Here is a 23,217-nt window from a genome sequence, read left to right as displayed (position 1 = left end):
ATTACAGGCTATGCAGCTGCCCGACAAAGTTTTACTATAAATGTGTTAAGCATGAACCACTACACAAACCTTATTCAAATTGCATTAAACGTTAAGCCAAAGAAATGTCATCCTCCACACCACTCCACACAATTGCTTGCACAAGAACAATGGCCATCTCCCTAGTCTGAGACCTAAATAATGTAATAGAATCAATGCTGTTGATTTAGGCTATGGTTGGTTAAGTCATTACTGTTATTCCTCACCAAGCAAAAAGGTCTCCTTCCCCCTCATTATGCATATGTGAAGCTTATGCTAATGCATACAAATCTAAGAGTGAATAAGCTTCTTTGAAATACCATTTAAAGATTGAGATTTCAAGAAGAAGTACATGGCTTCTATCATGATAAAAGTACTGACCTCAATTTCTACATTGCACTGATCCTTGCTTTAAGCCTTTCTAACATACAATTTAAAGCTTACACAGCATTTCCATTTGCCTAAGTCTTTAAAAATATTTAGCTGGTCACACAAAACACTGTAGTCATATCATGCCAGTAACAGAAGAAGAAAGAGGACAAACTTACGAAATGTTTTAAGGAAAGCTGGCAGAGGTATGATTTCGAAAAATTTCAGCTTCGTCTTTTAGAGGCCTTTATATCAGCCATTCTAAATAGGCAGTTTTAAGGCTGTTGTTTGATTTGTATGTATTATTTGAGCTCGGAAGCAAATGAATACGGCAAGATTTGGAGAATATTGTGGCAAACAAAGCTGTCAGGTTCAACGACCTAACACCTAGAGCAATCTGGGATCAAATCACACTGGGCTTAAGTTGTATTTTACCGTAATTCAAAGACCTAGACGCATTAAAATGTAATGCACCCTTACCACTTTCTATTTTCTCAACTTTTGTCAATAGGATCCTATTTAATGATTAAAAATATCAGGATCACCAGGGATGTAATGTGAATATCATGTAACCCCTGCTAATCATGTGACAAAAAGGGCACTCTCCATGACTTTCTTCCTGAAGTCCCAGAAAGCCAGTCTAATCATGAGAAAACACTAGACAATCCCAAGTTTGGGGACCATTCTTAGGATACCTGTCCAGAACAGTCTTAGGATACTTAAGACTTGTCAAGGTCATAAAAACAAGGAAAGACTGAGAACCTGTCATAGAACAGAGGAGACTGGGAAAACATGACAACTTAATGCAGTATCCTATAATATCCAACTAAAATACCCCAGGTAGGATCCTGGAGAAAAAGGAAGACTGGTGAAATCAAAATAACATATAAACTTTAATTATCATGTATCAGCATTTCTCTAGTATGAGTTACAAATCTTTCATATTTGTGTAAGATGTTAACAATAGGGGAAACCAGGTATAGGGTATATGGGAATTCTCTGTACTATCTCTGAAACTTTCTGTAAATACGAAATTATTCCAAAATGCAAGATTTTTTTATGGACAGGCTTTTTATTTCTACTAATTGAAAATTAATCTTTGTCTACACTAATTTTACAGTATAATTCATCTCTTAGTCTTACATCAGCATTTTAAAATTATACACGAAATGCCCTCAAATTTGTGGAAAGTTATTGAGTATACACAGAAGATGGACTCCAATACCTCAATTCCATCACCTCTACTTGCTTTTCAACCTGCTTCTCCACTGGGAAAGTTTGAGGAGGCTCACATTCACTAACCTCTCCTAATAACATGCTTTAAAACTAGGTGTCTGACAGCAAAGTGAGAAAAGAAACATAGTCAACTTTCCCTACAATTTATGCCGAAAAGCTAAGCAAAGTAAAATTTTCACTTGTCTCTTTCCTATAGATTGACAAAGAACCTGTCACTATTAAAAACGTTTGGTCCATTTGAAGCCAGCGCTGTTGATGATGTGACTTTAGAAAGTATAGTATCAGAGACCTAGGGATATGTAAAAATGAGATTTTGAAATGAATGTATAAATTCAGGAAAGACTCGATAGCAGTGCCAGTGAAAGCACAAAGAAACTCAATTTGATTTCTGTGAAAGCATGTTTACTTTCAGTCAGTTGAATGAACCCTAATTTCTTTTTTAGGAAAGAAAATTGGCAAAAAAGCAGGATGTGAAACTTTTTGCAGACCCTCATTGTAGTAGGTGTGATGGCTGTAGTTTCAGAAGGTAGGACTAGGATGAAGTCAAAAGAAATCTTATAGTTAAATACGCTTGTTACATAGAAAAAAAATACTTGAATGATTTATTTGATCATAAAAGGCAAGGTCCTGGGAGAATTTAGACTACAAAAAAGTTTTATTTTTATAAAAGATGACAAGCATTTCTGGACTTACCCTAGAGAGCTGAGAAATTGGGTTTTGGGTTTGGTGATAAGAATAGAAAAGAGTTGGAAGAGAAGATCTCCATGAAGAGATGGCAAGTGAGAAAGTGACAGGAAGTCCTTAAGTGAAAAATTCCCTATGTGGATAGCCATGTGCCTTTTCCTTATTGTATTGAATGAGATCCATTGTTTATTGCAGACCCTACAGTCTGCTACACCCAGTAGCCATGGCAACAGAGCAGTAGTTGAAGGGGGCATTTGGGATGGGTGGGTCATTAGAAATTCAGCAGGAACAGAATGGCAGGCCTAGATGGGGCCAGGAGAAGAGAGTGCCTTAGGAATCCTTGATATTGGGGCACAATAGATGGAGTGGAGGGTCAGGCATTTATGTGAAAATTCAATGAAAGAGTGACATCAAAAGCCTGGAGGACTTCAGTATATAAAACAGCAGATATCTGGCTTTCACATATAAAAATCATGTGTGAAAATAACATACCAGGATATGAGTGTTTGGTGGTACAATGGAGGCTGTCTTTTTCTTTTATAATTATTCAATGGTTATCTAACAATTTTCCATCCATTTGATGCTCTTACCTTCCTCTTGGCAAGTCTGCGTCATCCTTTTTCCACCGCACAGTTGGTTGAGGATCTCCTTGGACCTGACAACGAAACTCTACAGCTTCTTCCTCCAGCACCACCTGGTTAATTGGCCTCCTGAGAAATGCGGGTCGTTCTTAGGAAAAAAAAAAAAAAGTAAAATAAAATGAATGTTGTGCATACTTCAAGTGCATTAAGAAAAAAAGCATAGAAAATATGTGGTTTATTTTTGGTACATAGGTACCTAATTTTATAGCTCAACTATGTCTTGATAAGGCCCTACAGATCCAATGTAATTGTATAAGATAAAATATTTTTGGAACACATAAATAACTATGGTTTGCATATAAACCCATACAATCTGTTGGAAAATATTAAATTGACTCTTCTGTGAATTTCTGAACTAAATCATGTGGAACTTGTCATAAAAAAAACCCTGAACAATGAATTCCAAAGAAACAAGGAAAGAGATGATTATCTTAATCCATTAAAATGACTCAGAGTGGGAAAACTAAAAGTTGAAACTAATGGAAAATATCAAAAAGGAAACAAATATTAATATTCCATCAAGAATGCTAGAGAAAACTAAAAACGTTGTGCTCTCAAGATGAGTATTATCTAAATTTTCTCACTAAGGCTATCCATTTGATAAGGACCCAATACTTCCATGAATATTTTCACTTCATATATGATTTTTTTGTGTGTCTTAAATTTTTTAAAAATCTGTCAATCTAATTTTTCTTAAATAAAAAACACTATCATTATTAATTATTGTAAACTATTTACTGTCACATACTTTTCTAAGGCTACTTCTAATTATCTTCTCCTAAGTGTTCCAGATACTTGCCCATTTTTATTTACTTAACTTTTCTGTTTGTTTATTTCTCTAGTATTCTGTTTTAGTGTTTCCGTCCTTTAGTCTTTTGTTGTTAATCTGTACCTAGCACTGTTAATCTGCATTCTAACACTCTTCTAAATAAAGCCTGGAAAAAATAAATTCCTGTCCATAAGAATCTTACTATTGAAGAGAGGTATAAAACAAAATGTAGTTTTACATATCTGTAAACACTTCAATCTCTTGTCTAGTTTCCTCTCTTTTTTATAATGATCTGATTCTGATACAGGAAAAATCACCGTTTAAATTTTTCTTAGCCCATGTCTCTCAATCATAGGCAAGTCCAATATTGCTACTTATTGAAGTAGGAAGAGAAGTCAAGGAAAAGAAAAATGAAATCCATAGGGAGTTGACACAATTTATGGCCATATGGCCATATTTAGTCACTTAGAACTTTAGTTGCAAACCCAGTTTAAGAATGTGAATACAGTGGCACAAAAAGTGAAACATATTTAGCAAGAAATCTTTAAGGAAAATAAATCACATCAAATAACATATGCTGAGTATAGACTGGAAGTATATGATTTTACTGACTAAATAAAGACCCGTATTTATGAAACAAATGTGTAAGCTACAAAAGCATATTTTACTGCAATAAAGTCAACCATCATTGGTATTCAGAAGGAAGACAACTGCATCTGTCCACAGGGCAGCTGACAGTAGGGATCAAAATTTTCTTTAAACACAGACAGACCTGCACATGCTCAAGTATCTGTACACTGGGGCCCCCAAACCCCAAGCCGTAAAACAAGGCTCATGGACTTTATCATGGAGAGGTTTTCTAATGCAGGATTTAGAAATAATCCATATAGACTTGAGAGAAAAGTTTGCTTCAAAAGATTTTAGGTGGTCAGAAACAATTAGCAGCTAAGTGTGCCCCTTTGACCACAGAACAAATCTGCAAGTTGGATAGAATTACTTAGTGTTCTCCTTTGACCACTGGACACTGTGTGCTTCAAACTATCTTAGTGCCTGCATAGTTCATATTGAGCTACTGTTTTTGGCAGTATATAGGCAATAGGATCAGTATCTTCTTACGAGTGTTTGGAATATTAACAGAAAAAGATGAGTCATTAGCATAGAAAGCAGGATTGATTTCTTCTTTGCTATCACTTAGGGATATTCATCCAGCTCATCCAAAAGCTGCAGTAACCCAATATTAAAAGAGATCCAAGCCACTGCTGATATCACTAATGAATGAGAAATCGTGTGTCAGGCTATCCCTCCTGTTCCCTCCGATTTTAAAGGGGGAATTGTCCTAAAACTTGGCATACGGATGAGTAAGCTAAGAGAAGTCTTTCCCTCATCCACTCATTCATTCAGCACATGTTAATGCAGCTTCTCCTATGCCAGGTTTCTAGCTTGGTAGCTGGTGAAGAGCCAGCAGCTTGGTTTCATCAGAAAAGTGGTGAGAGATGAAACTAGTTAGTTGGTAAATGGTGAGACAATGATGGGCCTTCTATACCATGTCAAGGAATGTGAGCTCTGCCCTAAAGGTGATAGAGAGATGTTGAAAGATTTTAACTAAGGCAGCAGCATTTTTAATAAGCATATGAAAATGATCGTGTTGGCAGATCTGTGAAAAATGAATTAGAAGAGAATATGAAGCAGTGAATTAGGTCAAACAGTTATTGTAAGAAATTATTTGAGCTTAGAACTGACAGTGGTTCTAGGGATATGGAAGAGGGAACAGAATGAAGAGATACCAGAACTGGGTGATCAATCAGATGTGGAAGGAAAGTCTAGAAAGATTCTAAAATTTCCATTTGGCAAACTGGAACAAAGTGGCAGGTAAAGTATGGATATGGTGTGTGACTGTGTCAATCCTTTCATTGCAGATATGGTAGATATGAAAAAAATGGACCCCTTACACTTAAGCCATTGTTAGCCTTCTGTTACTTGAAGTCAAATGCATTCATAATTAATATGGTAAAGGAGGCTACTTATATCATAGAGAGGAGAAAATAAATATGATTACGTCTATAGACATAGAGAACCTGTTGGATTAAAAAAATTCTAAATAAGAAGGAATCACAAGAAACTTCTTAAGTATAATGAAGATATTTTGTCAGAAACTAAATGCAAAAATTATTCTTTAAAAGTAATATACTAAAGTCATGCCTAATACAATCAGGAACAAAATGAACATGCTGACATTAATAATCATAAGAAAAAGAAGGAAAGTGTGAGTATTGGAGAAGAACCAAAATAGTCATTACTTGCAGACACTCCACAATACAAATAATACAGAACAGTAACTTCGATCATTGATAACTGCAACAAAAGATAAGAACAACATAGGATCATGGCAGCAATGCTGGCAGTATTGGAAAATCGGGGATTTTAGGATAAATTGTGGCAAAATCATACCTTGGGATGTTAATGCTACCTCTGTATCTATCTCTCTAACATGGAAATTTTTCATGGCATGATGCTGACTACAAAGTAAATTGCATAAGAGTATATAGATTAGTTCCACTACCTTGGGATGTTAATGCTATCTCTGTATCTATCTAACATGGAAATTTTTCATGGCATGATGCTGACTACAAAGTAAATTGCATAAGAGTATATAGATTAGTTCCACTAAAATACACATGAATATCTTCAGGCAAAGTTATTGTATGTTTCCTTTAACATGCCACCAGTCACAAAATTGCAACATATGAGTATAATTAATTCAAAGAGCAAACTTTGAAAGAGTTGCCACAAAACTAAAATTGTCTCTTCATTCAGAGGACACCATTAGGGTCCTTGAGGATTTTTTTGGTTATCATACCTGTTCTAAGTCCCACTATTTTGTATGGAGACACATGGAAGCACCTGATTTACAATTTCAAGAAGGAAGAAAGTTATGGGGTTCCCTGCTGCTGTTCTGATGAACTCAGTAGGGGTGGAGAACTTTGCAACGAACTTTGTCTATTCTCTTCTGCCCTCAAGCAGAGTTTAGTTGCCAAGCAACTAGATAACCACAGGAGACTATGTGGTATAGAATTTTTGGAAGCCTAACATTGGTTTATGGTGGAAAATGCAATTCAATTGATTAAAAAAAATGGACAATGCAAAGAATAACCCAGAAGAAAGTCATTTGCATATACATGGCACATCAGAAAGGGTTTTATACCTGAATGTACCTGAGGTTGTGCCTTCCAACAAAGTAACATTGAAATTTACCAATTCGTTGGAATTTGGTCACAACTTTTAAAAAATTGTTCTGAGAATTTCCATAGCACCTGTTGCAGCAATTATCTCTAAATTATGTTATTCATTATGTGAGTTGTTTTCTGCTAATTATATAAGTTCATCTTCTACTTTGTAATTTTAACAGCCCACAAAAAAACAGTATGTTAAAAACTGTAGGTTTGCTTAACCTTTATTTAGATGGAAAGACAGTTTTTGGTAGGAATTATTTTCAATTTACTTAACTCGACTTTATTTCCAGAAAATCTGAGAATCAAAAATATGAGTATTAAAGACTAAATAAGTTATACAGGCAGAAATGTATTTTTAAATGCTTTGCCTTTGCAGAGGTTACTGCTACCATAGCTAACCACAAAACCACACCCCTTTCAGACGCAAATTACAAAAATTACAAGGAATTATCTTGGGGTTTATTGTTTTGTGTCAAAATCATCTGCAAATAATGTAGTTAGAGGGATTAGAAAGTAAGATGACAAGAAAAGCAACCAGCAAGTCGATAACTGACCACATTCAATACCCATTAATGCCCCGTGAAGTTTGTACTCCGTGAAGCTCTGGACAACTACAATAAATATACATGAAACATCTTGAACTACTGACTAACAAGCAAACCACATTTTAAGGCATGTCAAAATAAGGTCACTGATTTTTCTATGTTGTTACCTTATGGCTGATCACACATTGAAACATGGGTAGACATCTCAAGGGCTATTTGCTGAAGGTTTATCAATGAGATTAGAGTCCCTCTGAATGGCCCAATCCTTAATTATATAGCCATTGCGTGATCAGAGGCAATGTCTTTGCCAATGCAATTAACATTTTTTTTTATTGTGAGATTAACTGGATTTGAATCACTCGCATAGTTTGCTTATAAGATTAATCTCTCTTGAGATAGCAGTGTTCTTTGGCAGCGTGGTACTATGTAAAGTACAGGTCTCAAGTAGCCAGGTTAATTTAGTTCCAAATTGGCATTGTGGAAATTCCAGCTTTGTATGCAACTGTAATAAAATCAAATGCCAAGTCTCCTTGTGGTTACGTCAATAATATTCAGAAATCAAACTATTCACTTCAACCCCAAAACCGTAAATCTGAAATGTGGTTGCATAATATCTCTTAACTTTCTTACTTACATGCTACAATGAAGGAAATTAAGTGTCCAGAGAACAAATTTCTTTCAACTGTATTCAGTCATTGACTATGGCTGTAAAATTGGTAAAGGCTATGCTGTGACAGCTATTACTAGGACAACCTTAACAATTTAAAAATAAACTTTGCTTGACATTATAAAAGTAGCATTATGGCAATAATTATATAGGTAGAGTCCTTTAAATCCTCTAAGACCAAAGCTATGCAGTAAAAGCACATGAGACCTAACCACTGCTTGTAAATCTTATCTTAACTTCAGTTGACCCAGAAGGATCCGCCACCCAGTAGTGTCTATTAAACTGGAAAGTGAGATGGCTAGTCGTAGTATGTCTCCTTTTTTAAATGGGTATGTGTGAGGGGCAGGGGGTTATGATAGCCACTGAATGCGAATTACTGTGCCCTTCCAATATAGACTGGATGATAATGATCAGTCTGCCTGACTGGGATTAAATAAATCCTTGCTGCACTAATTTCTCTTCTTGCCAAGAATTTTCTTTGTCTGAAAGAAACCATCCTGTGAAGCAAAAGCAAACATAGGTAAATATTCTCAGAGGGAAAAGAATGCCTTTCTCACCATGCTTTAGAGGCAAAGTTTCGTGTTATTGCTGATATGATATGATATGAGAGTCATACTGAAAGCAGGGGACCTGTCTATTCGTTTCCCTAACTCTATTTAAACACTCAGAGCCTGGCACATAGTAGGTGTTCAAAAGATATTTATTAAATAAGTGAACAAATGAGAAATATTTTGCTGTTTTAAAGTTTGCAAGTTAATATTATTTAAAAGAACTAAATTGCTCTTAACAATCACCTTGATCTTAATAACACCTTATGTTTTAAATTCTTAAATGAAGGCCACAAGTTATCAATAACACACAGATATTTCCTAAGGTTTGGCTCTGAGATTTCTTCCCTCATAGCTTTGTCTCACAGTATCTCAACTACACTCAGGCCATCAACTATTATCTCTCACTCAATAACTGAATATCAATATAACCAGACCCAACCTCTATCCTCATCCCAAAGAAAACAGTCATTTGAAGAAAGCCTCCAGTGTAAAAGACAGAACAATGCAGGCGAGAGGTCAGGGAAAGGAACTTAGAAGAAAAGGAGGAATGCATCATGAGAAAATTTTATTTAAAAAAAAAGAATATTGTTAAAATCCTGAGACGCAAGATAAGTTAAAACATCCATGAAATAAGAACAAGATGCTATAAATAAGGAATATTTCAAGAAAAGAAAGATCTAGGAGATTTAACGTCTCATTAATGAATTTATGCTCGACAGAGAAATGGAATAGAAAAAATGGACAGTGTATTTCATTGACTTGTATGAATAGAGCGTTTTTAGATTGAGATTGCTCAGTAAGTGTCCAACCAGTAAAAGAAAAAAAGTGCCAAAATGAGGCATGGTATTGAAACATTTCAGAACCATGGGATAAAGAGAAGGTACTAAGTAAAGTTTGGAAAGAGAAAAAAAAAGGAAAATGATCGCATAGGGATCAAAAGTACAGTAGACTCCTCAACAGTAACGATGGAAGCAAAATGATATTGAAGTGGCGACCTTAATATTTCGAGCAAAAATATTTTTTTAAACTTGAATTCTATAACCAGCCGAAGTATCCATTAAGTTTTGGATTGAATAAAGATAGCTTGGTCTGGAATGTGCTCTAGGCTCTAGTCAAGGAGAAATCAGGAGAGAAACACTGTTCTGAATATAGGAGTTAAACAAGAAAAATAAATACAGGATATAGGAAACAGGGAATCCAGCATCAAAGGAAAGGGAAGATGAATATCAGAATGAAGTTTCTGGGGTAGATCTAAATAGAATCCAGCCTGGTTGGACTGGGCAGAAGTCTGACGCCTCCAGGATGGCTGTAGCAAGAGTAGACTTAATAGCTAAATAGAATTTAGAGAATTTTAAACCTTCTGTTGAAGATTTCAAGAAGAATTCATGACAGGCATAGATAAACATAAGTAAAAGGAAAAATGGATTTATTATTAATTCAAAGAAGACCAAATATAGTGCCAGAAAAGTAATGCCATTATAATAGCATAACACTTAGCTCACAGTCAATATTTACAAGGTTATAATAACTTAAATTCTAAATATTAATATAGTCAATGTTTGTAAAGTCAATATACTGAAAAGACAAAGAAGGGAAAAGACAAAAAGAAGGGAAAGTACAGGTGAGAAGTTGGGGAAGGGAGTATAAGTGGGCCAAATCATCATCTTCCAAAATAAGAAGTTAAAATGTATAAAATTGCAGAATAAGCACATAGATATATGGAAATAAATCCCAGAAGAAAAAGATAAAACAGGCTTACAGGAATGTTCAAAGATGAGAAATGTGTGTGTGTGTGTATGTGTGTTGGGAGGAGGGGAGGTTGCAAGCTCTTTCTGTATTTCATCATAAGTTTTGCAATACTTCTAATGTCTATTAGAAATGTAACACAGAAAATTTTTTTTCATGTATTACTTTTACAAACATTTAAAAATAATTAGGAAACAATTCTTATTTTTAGTTGCTTTTTAATGATAGTTAAATTCTAGATAACAGACATCCCAAACCTACCCATAACTGGAAATTTAATTATGTACTTCAACTCTAGTTTCTCTGTCTTCAGGATCTCTAGAATTTAATTAACGTATGTAAATTGCTACAAAGTATTCTTTATGAAGACATCTAGACTGTGTCATAGATTTTAGTGTCCTTCTGCACTGTGATACCTACTTCTAATTTTTAGATTTGGTACTGCCACTTAACTAGGATGCTACTTTATGGTCAGCAAATATTAAAGAAGAACAAACAGCATAAATAACTCAGAGAGTATGGCAGAGTAACATTTTGAAAATTAAGTCACACTGATTAAGACTTTTCCTAAAGCGCAGATTTTTAAAGCATAATTTGCAATTTTCAAACTAAAAAACTTCTAAGTCCAATCCCACTTACTAAAGAGTCAAAATACTTGCAGATGGCTATTGTATTGGTAAAGACCCTTTAACCTTTTCATTGGTTTCCTTGCCATTATAAGTGAATTATATTTTTGAACAATTAAATATCATCAGTTACTTTTTCTGTATTATATATCTTAAAGATGGAGTTGCAAAGGACATTTAAAAACTTCCATTTAAAAGCTGGAAGAGTACAGAGTTGTCATAGTAGCCAGAGTTTTAAAGGCAGAAGTGTTGCTACATGAAAATAGAATTGAGAGAGGAGAGGTAAACTGTCACTAACCAGCTTTACATTTATAAACCTCCCACCAGAGATAGAATATCTAACAATGATGAAATACAGATAGGTTTACTAGAAAACATTTTCTGGATACAGAGCATCAAAATAAACTAAAGAAGGCCTCATTATACATAGCACACTAGTTATTTTATTTTCTCTAAGAATTGGGGAATCAAGGTACAGGAGGGGGTCTTTCCCATGCAATACTTGTCACAATCATGATTTAGACCATCACTACTCTTTTTATGTTTTATTTCTAGGTTTGGATGTTGTTTTCTTATCAATTATGCAATTTTAGTTTTTCCCTCAACTTAATATTGTACTTAGGTCAGTTCTGACTAGTTTACACCATGAGATAAACGTTTCTCAGCTTCCTAAACAAATTGTTCCAGAAGAACTGCCTGTAGACAAATTCAATCTTTTTGGTTTATAGCTACTTTCAAAATAATTTAGAAGTCCCCCCTGTAACTCCTGACATATTTAGGGATATCCTTCAGTTCTCATCATATTTTTAGAGAAAGTAGGGTGAATATTTCATAACACAAGTCACATTTGGTAAGTCTAATTGCTTGGGTAATAACACTAAACCCTTTCAATTTTCTTCTGAAGGCAATATATACTGCTGTAATGAAACATTTTTCTGTTCCAAAGCTGGTGGTAGCTACAGAAGAATAGAGATGAGTGTTTCTTTAAATAGAATAGCTGTACTTGTGGGTTTTCAATGCTAATGTTCAGTGACCGCTAATTTCATATCTTAGCAGGCAAAACTGTATTTTATTCATTACGGAGTGAAGCACATTTTGAGACTCTTATAGATAGATAACTGCATGAAATGTAAGGGCAAACTGATATTGTCCGAGCTCTCTGTAGGACAGAAATTTACATGCATACTTTGAACAGTTTTATTTTTACTGTTCAATTCCTTTAATGAATTATGGGATCCTGGTTTTGTCATTTGGGACTTCAAGCTGCTTAGTATCCACAAGGAGTATTACCAGAGATTACCTGATACTCAGAACAATTGAAAAGAGAGGCCTGCACTCTAGTACATATTCATAAACCACACCTAACACTCTAAATGTAATGGAAACCATAATATGGCTCTCTTTTGCATCACAGCACGGGATCCCATTATACCATGGGGGGCACATCCCAAACTGCAAAAGAAGTTTCTTTAGGGATGTATGCCAGATTCTGATGCTACCTCAGTGTGTTCTGGAGTAATGACATAGGATCTTATCATACCGTGCACAGATTCAGAAGATTATTTTACTGGCACACACAAAAAAGTAATTTGAAATTCACAATTATCTCTTGCATTTAAAAAAGAAATCATAATATCTGCAATAGTGACTCTTTTATTCAAATATATATAGAGAGAGATAGATATACACACGCATCTATATATGTGTGTATATATACATATGTGTATGTGTTTGTGAGTGCGTTTGTGAGTATACATATATATTTCCATACAGACACTTGAATGGGACTTCAATGGGACTTCGATGTCATCTAAAGGAATGTTTCATTTTCCAGCATCTTTAGGATCCCCATTTCCCCCAATTTTCTGCCATTGTATTTCTCTTTCAATTTTCCACAGCTGCCCTGTAGCATTTTCCTTACTTTCGTTTAATTGGCCATCTTTACTACCTCCAATTTTCTCCTTCCTAATGCTTTCTCCACTATTTCTGTGATACAGATCTAATCACGTTTTCACTAACTAATTGAATTACTCCATCTAAAGAGTCCTTTGGTTTTTAAGTTGAAGAAACATGAATATTATAGCAAAATAGTTGATCAATTTTTTTCTAATTTTGATTGCGTGTGTATAACTAGCAAGCTAGTCTTTTTATCATGAGGTAAAACTGCAAATAGCTTAATCTGAAATTTTTTAAATTAGAACACAAGTGAAATGGCTATACACTGCACTCTCTAATTTTTAAAAACCTTACCCTGTGTCATGCACATAATAAATACTTCATAAATGCATCACAATGGAATGAGTGATAAACTTAAAATGTATATAATCTCTCAAATAGATTTTGAGAAAGGAAAGTTTTTTACATCCTGATGAAAGGCAAAATCCTATAAATATATATGAATAAAGTAGGTAAATTAATGTTTCAAAAGTTTAATTTTCTTCACATCAAAGATTTCATTAAAAGACAGAACCAGAAAACAAGACAATTCTAGTCTATTGAGCTCACCACAAGTCATAAGTAACTGTCCCTGTATGGCCTGGTGTTTGGTATTAGCAAAAATATTTAAAGGAAAAGGAAAAGTAGTAATAGCAATTTATAATTGAAAAGAGAGTTTTACCAAAGACAGTCAGCTCTGCTGGATCACTGTCTCTTTCTCCCACCATATTGGTGCCAACACAGGTATACATCCCTGCATCACTTTTCCTGGTATTGGAGATCATTAGTTTTCCACCACGGATCTGTTAAAATTGAAAAAAAAGAAAATGGAAAGGAAAAGAAACAGAGAAAGAAAGGTCACTAATAAATAATTTTAAATATTTAAGCACATTTTTTTTCTCTAAAAGAAATAGCTGAGTGTCTAAGACACAAAACTCTACCACTATGTTGGTATCTGCACGTGTACTTTCTTCTCTTAAATTCACCCTCAATGTAAGCCTCCATATTTCCTTTCTAGAGAATGCTTCTTTAAGGCAGTCTTCCTCTCTCTTGCCTGGTCCTATTTTGAATCTTGTGACTGCCCCCATTAAACCACAGTGGTTGGTCTTCACTCTGAGATTCTGTTGAATGAATTTCTGTTGACATTTGTCATCAGAACGAAGTACTAGATATCTGCTTTGGATAATATAACGAAATCTAATTGACTCAGAAGAATTCAATGAGTATTTGTTGAGTACCTCTATGGGCTGGGTAGTGTTCTAGGCCTTTGAGATTCAATAGTCAACCAAATAGTAAAAATCTCTGCTTTCATGGAGTTTACATTTCAATTGTTAGTATTAAAATTATCTTTGCCTCATCTTAACTATATTTATGAGATAGTTTTTGAAGAGGAGGTCAGCTTGAATAAAAACAAAATTTTTTTTTGAATGATGAGTATGACTTGGTACAAGTCATTGGCTTCTAAAATGTGGCCCCTAAATGTTTCTTAAATGAGAAGCATTTTTGTTTGAATAAACAAATGTAATAATGTTAAAATGTCTGTTAGTTAAAGGGTACATTAAAGCAGAATAAGGTTTTTAGTAAGTGAATCATCAACTTATAGCTTCTTTTCCAATAAAATATTTTTTTATTATTTATCTAGTTCAACAATCTTAACTTTACAATGACTGAGTGTTCTTAAAGAGATATGAGATAAGAATATGCTGGTTTCCTCCTTTAATTTTAATTTCACAGGCAGACAAAACTCAAGTAGGTACGTTTTCATCAGACTTATTCAGGCTCTAAAACTAGCCATGTCATAGAAAGGGATTTTCAACATTTTTTTTTTTTTTTTAACTTAAGAAGAAAACAGAGTCAACCTATTCTCAACTGTATGCAGTAGAGCATAATAAATGATAGGTTTAAACCATGGAGGCCATTTCTCCTTCCCCCGAAGCTGAGTGTGACAATATGATTTGATTTGATTTGACCAGTGGAACTAAAGCAACATTTCACCAGAAGAAAGGCACTCGCATATAGGGACTTGCCTTCTCTTGCTGCAGTTGGAACCCTGAGACCAGTATGAGAACCAGCCTGAGCTAGCCTGCTGGAAAATGAGAGGCCGTGAGGAGAAGAACCAAGATGGCCAGCTGAGAGATAGTCAATGGCCAGCCATGTGAGTAAAGTTATCCTAGATCATCCCAGCTGCCAGCACATGTTTAAACAAGCCACAGAAGCATGAGAAAGCCTAGCAAAGATGAACCAAGCTAGCCCAGAGCAAAGAACTGTCAGCTTACCCCCAGAATCATAGTGTAAATGCAATGGTTATTATAAATCACAGTATTTTGGGGTCATTTGTTACAAAGCAAAAGCTAAATGATTACAAACATGAAAAAGATCTTGAACAGGAGCACATTTTCATAAGTTTGGTACCCGAGCACAGACCATTGAGAACCAAATTATCTTTCACTGTAGGTCCTCACAGTGTCAACAGTTCAAGCCAGAATCATATGGAATATGTTGTGATCTTTTGCATGGACTCTCTCGTCCTGTGTTATGATGTAATCACAATGTACACATAAGAATAAAACCTCATTTATAAGATATTTTTAAAGAGAAGAGACACCCAGAAAATGTGGACTTTTTGATAGAAATGGTACATTTGTTTCGTTGAGACATTATTTTAAATAAAATATATTAATTCTCAGTTATTGTACTGAGTATAAAAATTATACTAAGAACCATGTCAGAAGGTTGAGGCATTATCTACTATTTCAGTGGACTGCTCTCACAAACTTCACATACACAGGTTGAATGGATCCTCTGAAAAAATAAAATAACTATATGCCATTTCTCTACCTTTTTACCATTTTCTGGGTGTTCCATTTTGAATATTAATTGACTGATTAACCTGATCATCCATTTCCCTTGAAAACAGACCATTTTTCTACAAGGGTTAAACTGCAAAACCGGGCAGTTATTTTTACATTGATTTTACTTTCTATCTCTTAAACTTTGAAATGAGTTCTCATATAATATTTTAGTTATAAATATTACATTGGAAAAACTGGAAAAGAGCTTGAAATATTTATCACCTCAAATTATTTCCTCTTATAATTTTGAAAGTAGTATGAAAAGAAATGTTCTAGTTAATACAGTTTATGGCCATCATTTACACTTTGACACATGTATTGCATGATCAATAGATGCATTTGGAGATCTTAAAAAGAGCTTCGACATCAGTATTCTACTGCAAAGATATATTTACATATTCAGATTGGTCCAGTTATTAATATATCATATACACTTGATTTATATAATATTTGACTATTTGAAGCCTCATTCCAAAGTTTTTATTTTTGGTTACCTTTTTTCAGTCCTTTCAATACAGTGTAAATAGTAATTAGCACTCAAATACAGCTCTACAACTTTACCAAGAAATAATAAATAATATAAATAAAATATTATAAATAATATAAATAAAATAATAAAATACATCCATTTTAAGCCTTGATATTCAATCTCTCTAGGGGTCCATTTTAGTTTAACTCACACTTATTCTTTCTTCCTTGTCATCGATTCGAATTTTATCTTTTTTCCAGTAGATGGTGGGTTCTGGGTGTCCCCGGGGAGGTTGGCACTCCAGGATTGCAGGCTCTCCGGCTGCCACTACAACATCTGTGGGATTTTGCCGGAAGTCATCTCGTAACACTGAAGAAAAACAATTGTAGTAAAAGAAAACTCAATGACAGTAACTTTAGCTTCCTCTTGCAAAAGGTAACTTCAAGTCTTAACTTACTTTGTTCTAATAAAATTCACTGGTATTTACTGAGAACAGAACCACGCCCATCTTAAAATATGTTAGAGCCAATCTAAGCGCTTCATCAACAGGGAAATGATTAACTCTATGACTATGAACCTTTGCTATAAAATCTGAGTTTAAAATGAAATAAGCCTAAAGAAAATAAGATGAGACACATTCATGATATAGTTTTGACATTTAATACAAACTCAAAGTACAAAACTGTTTATGTAGTATGATCCCATTTTCTATTTAAAAAGCATATACGTATACATACATGTGTATAAATGCATTAAAATAAGTTGTTTTACTTGTTATACTTAAAGCCCTGAAACAAGTCATGTGCACGTGGTCTGGGAGCATGTATGCCTGTTCAGTCTGGGAGGGGAAGTGGGGTGAGAACTCCTTGAGAAAGCCCTTTCTCGTGACATGAATATGGACAAGATCCACACTGTTTTCATTACACTTCTGAAGATAGACTCATTGTTCACCCTTGCAATGCACTAGCACCCACATACACAGGGCTACATTTTCATTCTGTCTGCATCTCCACCTGCCGAGCGACATCTGGGCAGCGTGACATTCGGAGCAGAGATATCCCTTATAGCGGTTTTGCCAGTCTGAATTTCCCCTCCTTTCATTAGGAGAACAGCAGGTTGGACCTCCGTTGTAACCTCCGAAAATCTGGCATGCCTGGCTCTCCAAATGTCACCTATCTATCTGTGCACTTTTCTTCCCCTGGCAAAATGAAAAGCCTGGAGAAATGACTCGGTCCTATCAGACTGCAGAATGCTGGTTTTATTTAGCAAATAAGGACTATATCTATTTTAGGGTAAACATTAGAAAAAGCAGTTGAGAAAACAGGTGAAGGAGATTAAAGGGTACAAGCTACCAGTTATAAAATAAATAAGTTACAAGGAAGTAATGTACAGCACAGGGAATATAGTCAATATTTTATAATAACTTTGTATGGTGTGTAATCTGTGAAAATATTTAATCACTACTTGTACACCTGAAACTAATATAATATTGTAAGTCAACAATACTTCAATAAAAAGTGTAGTTGAGACCAGCTAATATACCATATAACACAATTGCCTCTACTTTTTGTAACTGCCTTGACCTTTCCTATTCTTTGATATTCTAACACAGACAAGGTTTTTTCCCAATGTACCTTGGGGTAAAAAAATAACCCCCCCAACACAAATATATGCGTGTATATGTATACGTATGTGTGTTATACACGTGTACATATATATACACACACCTGCATACATATATACATATGAACACACACATACATTTTCTATATATAAATTGGTCAAGCTATTTGAAATTGGTCAGCTATTTAAAATCAAAATTGGGCAGCTTGTGCTAACTTGTTATGTAAATCATCTGCTGCAAATGTGGATTAGGTCAAACCAACTGCTTTTCATGTCCTGTAATGAGACCCACTTCAGCACTCTGCTTCTTTGTTGGGCCAAGTCTCCAGGTTAATTGTCATTCTCCAAATAAATAAAAATCCCCTGTCCTGAAAATAGGTCCAGAGAGACAACTGAGTGACTTTTAAGGCTTTTCTTTTCTTGTCTCTTGCAACATGGTTTTCCATCTTAATGAAGTCATGACCTTTTATGAGATTAGAGAACATTGTCTCCTACTGAAGGAGCAGTAAGAAAGAATTCAGCACAAATTGCTCACTCTTAGTTATAAGCTGATTAATTTACTGCTTTAGCTGCTGAGGAAATGTGCTCCATTTTAGCACAATGAACTGCACATTTTTCGGTTCTCTTGTCTAACTGGCAAGAAGGATGTGATTTATATGCATAGGGGTTTGCTTCTGAATGGGCTGAGGGAAGTGTGCATTTAAATGTGATGTTCATGCAGGAGGGTAAGAAGGGGTTAACACTGTGCTTCCCTATTGCAGGTAAATCCTCAAGGTAGAGCAAGCTGGTGACTCATTTATATCCTGAATACAGAACAGCTGCCTATTTATGCAATGTTAAGACCCGCAAAACTATGGTAACAGGGTGGTGAGCACCCCTACAATATCCGGTAGTGGCAGCAAGTGGTGTTTTGGCAGGCTCTCAATCTAGTCCAAAATGACACATCTGGCCAGTTGGAGAACCTTCTCCAGAACTGCTCTCCTGACAAGTAAGCCAAAAAGCCTCTGCTCAAATGGTACTTAGGACCACTGCAGATGATTCAGAAACACAGTATGACATCAATCTGCAACAAGCCAAATTAAGAGGAAAAAAAAAAAAAAGGTCCTTTGATATGGGGGATAAAAAGGAGGAAAATATCACAACAAACTAGGGGCTGCTGCTCTTAAACAATATAACGTGTGTTTATGGCGTTGACAAAAAAAGAAAATGACTCCAATTTGCAAATGAAGCCAAGAAATCTAACATCAACTGTAATTTTAGGCTTTCCGACTATTCACCCAGAGAGTAGAGTGAGATAATAGTATAATTGGTACTGTACCCTCTTCAACTTGTAAAATGCTCTCTGGGGTTTATAGAGTAATTCATTTTTGCTTAGTGATACCATTTCTTTTACATCTTTGGGGATAATAAAATGTGTTTCTTCTCTCTCTCTCTCGCTCTCTCTCTCTCTCTCTCTCAAATAAAACATTCAAGAGAAAAACAACCCTTTCAGCAGGTTCTAGCACAGCAAACAAATACAGAATCTGTCTTAGGCAATAGAAAGTCATTTTTACTCATCTCAAATTGTATAAATGTTCTGATACCTGCTTCTGTGTTTCTGACGTTTGTATACCCATTCACAAATGTAAACAAAATAAAATGAAATATTTATTGTTTCCAAATTTTTGCTAATTATTCATTTCTGTCTTGGATTTTGCCCTCTGCTTTATGGCAAGTGATAAAAAATAGAAGGTGTTCTCTACAGTAAAGGATTTATGTATGTTAGATAACGGGAACTAAAACAGTCCTGTAAATGTAAAAAAGCAAAGCAAGTCCAAATTGAGTCTATATATTTTTTCTCATTAAGCTCCTATTCTAAAAAGAACTGGAAGCCATATTTTCAATGTGGCTTGACAAGTAAGCCAAAACAAGAGCATGCAGCAATATGTGTTTACCTAAAGTTCCAAACAAGTCTTTAAATAGGGTGAAGAGAAATAAACATGATGAACTGAAAAGAATCTGGTTAAAAAGACAAAAGCTGGGGGCAGGGTAGAGGTAAGTTGTACTTTAAAGAAAAAAAGATATAATAGGCACACTTTTGATATAGTACTTTCTTGCAGATCTAAGTTTAGAATACAAGGGTTCAAAACTCCATGGGGGAAAAAGAGAAATCTAGTTGGCTAGAACCCAAATATTCATTTCTCTCTCTGAGCTGAAAACACAAATGAGACTTCACTAAGCCAGTCATAACCTGGGTTAGACTTGAATTCTCTTTACATTGACATGCACGGTGACTTAGAAAGTTATTCTGGAAGATCAATAAATTCTGAATTACTACTGTGTTTGATATGATAGAGTTCATATTCATGACATAAAGATCTGTAACAAATTAATTCAATTCTACAAGAAGACACTGAATACTGCAGTGTGCTTGGCAGTGTCTTATAAAGTGGTTAAGGAATACTGTATAAAACAGAAATGACATGACGGTGCCTGTGGTAGCCTTGTTCTCTAACGCTCCACAATAACCTCTCCCTCTTGGTATTTATTTCTTTGTCTCATCCCCTCCCCTTAACTGTGGGCTGGACCTGGTGACATGCCTTTAATGAAGTGATGGAATGTCATTTCAAAAATTAGGTTACAAAAGGTTGTAAGTTTCATCTTTTTGGTTCTGTCTGTCTTTCTGTCTCTCTCCTCATGTGCTTCCTCTGATCGTGCAAGATGCCACACTGCTCGATGTAGAGGCCCATTTGGCAATGACCCGAAGGCAGCTTTCAGCCAACGGTAAGCAAGGAACTGAGGTTTCAGTCCACATCCCTTGAGAGCACAAATCCTGCCAGCAACTACTAAAATTTGGGAACAGGAACTTCTGCAGTTGAGCCTTTACATGAGACCACGGCCCTGACCAACATCTGCATTGCAGCGTTGTGAGAGATCCTTAGGAGGAGACTAAGTTAACTCATGTCTGGGTTCCTGACCCACCGACAGTAAGAAAATAAATGTGTGTTGTTTTAAGCTACTAAGTTTTGTGGTAATTTGTGATACAGCAATAGGTAACTAATACAGTGCCCTAAAACAGCTTCACATCTAGGTATCCCTTTAGAGCAGACCTCTTGGACTTTTGCTTCTTACTATCCCACATTCTTTAGCTCACCAAGTCCTCTCCCTTCTGTCCTAATTCAATAGTTCTCAAAATTCTTTTTTGCCTCAGTCAACAGAGACAAGGCAAATCATTACTCTGACATTTCATCATTTTAAAATAAATTAGCAATAATAATGAAATGAGACTGCATAATTAGCAGACTTCTGAAAGATACATTTCTGACTTACAACCTATACATGCTTCCAAGCAGTTATTAAAAATGTAGAGCCTAAAACATTATGGATGAAAGTATTCATACACACCATCAGATAAAGAAGACCATCCACAACAAATTAAACTGATCACGGGAAAGGTAATTTAAAAAGAGATATGTAATTAAAAGCATGGTTAGCAGCAGTTGAAACCTCTGGCAACTCAAAGCAACACTGATCACAAGGCTTCCACGCCAGGAGGATTTCTCTCTGTATGTGCACCTGAGCTGTCAGAGCTGTGCAGCAAGAGACTTCTCAGTAGAAGACTGACGACTATCCCAACAGAGATGCCCATCCAGTGCATATTTTAGTTTAAGAATACAAAATTTGAGTAAATCTTGATACTTAAAAGGACCGTCAGAAGACTTTAGTCATGCATAATATAGGAAATAACAAGAATTTTTTTTAAACTTGCTTTTTTGAATCAGCAGCACACACAGTAACACTTTGATCTCCCTATTTTAAAAGTAATTGCCCTACAATAATAGCTAATATTTAATGAACACACACTATGTGCAAAACCTGGCATCATGGATATGTCATAGGTCATGTGGAATGACCTATTGTAGTGGACAAGTACAGAGTCTGAACCCTGCAGGTCTGACTCTAGACCCTACGCACAGTCATTACGCTACAATGATTTGTAATATCACCTGTATCTATTTATTTTGTCCCCACTGCCCTAGTTCAGGATGTCCTTATCTCTTCCTTAATTACTTCCAGGGTATCCTATTTAAACTTTTTCTCTGATTTCTCTTTTAATCTCTCTATTGTGGCTATTATGAGTTTGCTAAAGTGCACATATGATGACATCAATTCCTTTTTCACACCTTTTTAAATGGCTTTTAAGAAAAAATTCTCTTCTTAATGTGATATCAAATGTTGTATAGAATCAGGTCTCTGTGTTTATATTTCCACACTCATCACATACATTTCTGCAACCCTCTTGCCGTAGACACACAGAGGAACATCTAATTATCGGTGCACATTAGCATATGTGGTCTTTCTGCTTGAAAATCTTCCCCAGATACCTCTTTGTTCCCTTACTTTTTCCTATTTCTTTCTTCAAGCACATACTGTTCCTTCAGTGTCAGCTTCAGATTCACTCATCTGAAAAGTTTTTTCTTTTACACTTACACGAGACTAGGTTACCCACCACAGGGCTCCCATCTTTTTGTTATTTTAATTAATTTATTTATTTTTTATATTTATTTTTGGCTGTGTTGGGTCTTCATTTCTGTGCGAGGGCTTTCTCTAGTTGCGGCGAGCGGGGGCCACTCTTCATCGCGGTGCGCGAGCCTCTCACTATCACGGCCTCTCTTGCTGCGGAGCACAGGCTCCAGACGCGCAGGCTCAGTAGTTGTGGCTCACGGGCCTAGTTGCTCAGCGGCATGTGGGATCTTCCCAGACCAGGGCTCGAACCCGTGTCCCCTGCATTGGCAGGCAGATTCTCAACCACTGAGCCACCAGGGAAGCCCAGGGCTCCCATCTTGAAGGGCATCAGACGAGTTCATCAAGTATACTTGACAGGTTGATCGAATTGATGAACTCCTCTTCAAAGGGTGTGCTGCAGTCTTTTTCTTATTGTATAAAATACACTACAGTGTTTTAATTTGATTTCCAAATGTCATTTCTGAAGAACAATTTAAGTTGGTAGGATTTAAGAGACAGTGCACTCGACTTGCCTACCTACAAGCTCGTATATCTCTAAAATAAAAGCCTGGCAGTTCAAAAAGGTCAGAAATCAATCACTCAAAGGAACAACATATTTATGTGCAAGCAATAAAACTGCTAGCACAAATTATAGTATATCATAGTAAATATTACAGTAGGTTAGGAAAAACAGTGGTAGCCATTTCTACCACTGGTACACATTATGTTCCTATCCTCATCACCAGCAGCACCTCTCACCACGGGGAATGA

General features: G+C 35.6%; 1 protein-coding gene across 1 annotated transcript in view; it reads right to left on the bottom strand.

Annotated features, from left to right (window-relative positions):
* ROBO2 (roundabout guidance receptor 2) overlaps positions 1–23,217 on the bottom strand; it is a gene marked incomplete at its 5' end in the record, with an annotated part of 1,616,413 nt that overhangs the window by 142,915 nt on the left and 1,450,281 nt on the right. The window contains 3 exons of the mRNA XM_082840252.1: positions 2,898–3,036; positions 13,700–13,820; positions 16,550–16,707. Coding sequence (XP_082696378.1) covers positions 2,898–3,036; positions 13,700–13,820; positions 16,550–16,707 — 418 coding nt within the window. The remainder of the gene's footprint in view (positions 1–2,897; positions 3,037–13,699; positions 13,821–16,549; positions 16,708–23,217) is intronic.

The sequence above is a fragment of the Leucopleurus acutus genome (assembly GCF_964270905.1).
Source record: "Leucopleurus acutus genome assembly, chromosome: 5".
Lineage (NCBI taxonomy): Eukaryota > Metazoa > Chordata > Mammalia > Artiodactyla > Delphinidae > Leucopleurus > Leucopleurus acutus.
Note: the sequence above shows the minus strand (reverse complement) of the source record. Positions and strands in the feature narration are given on the sequence as shown.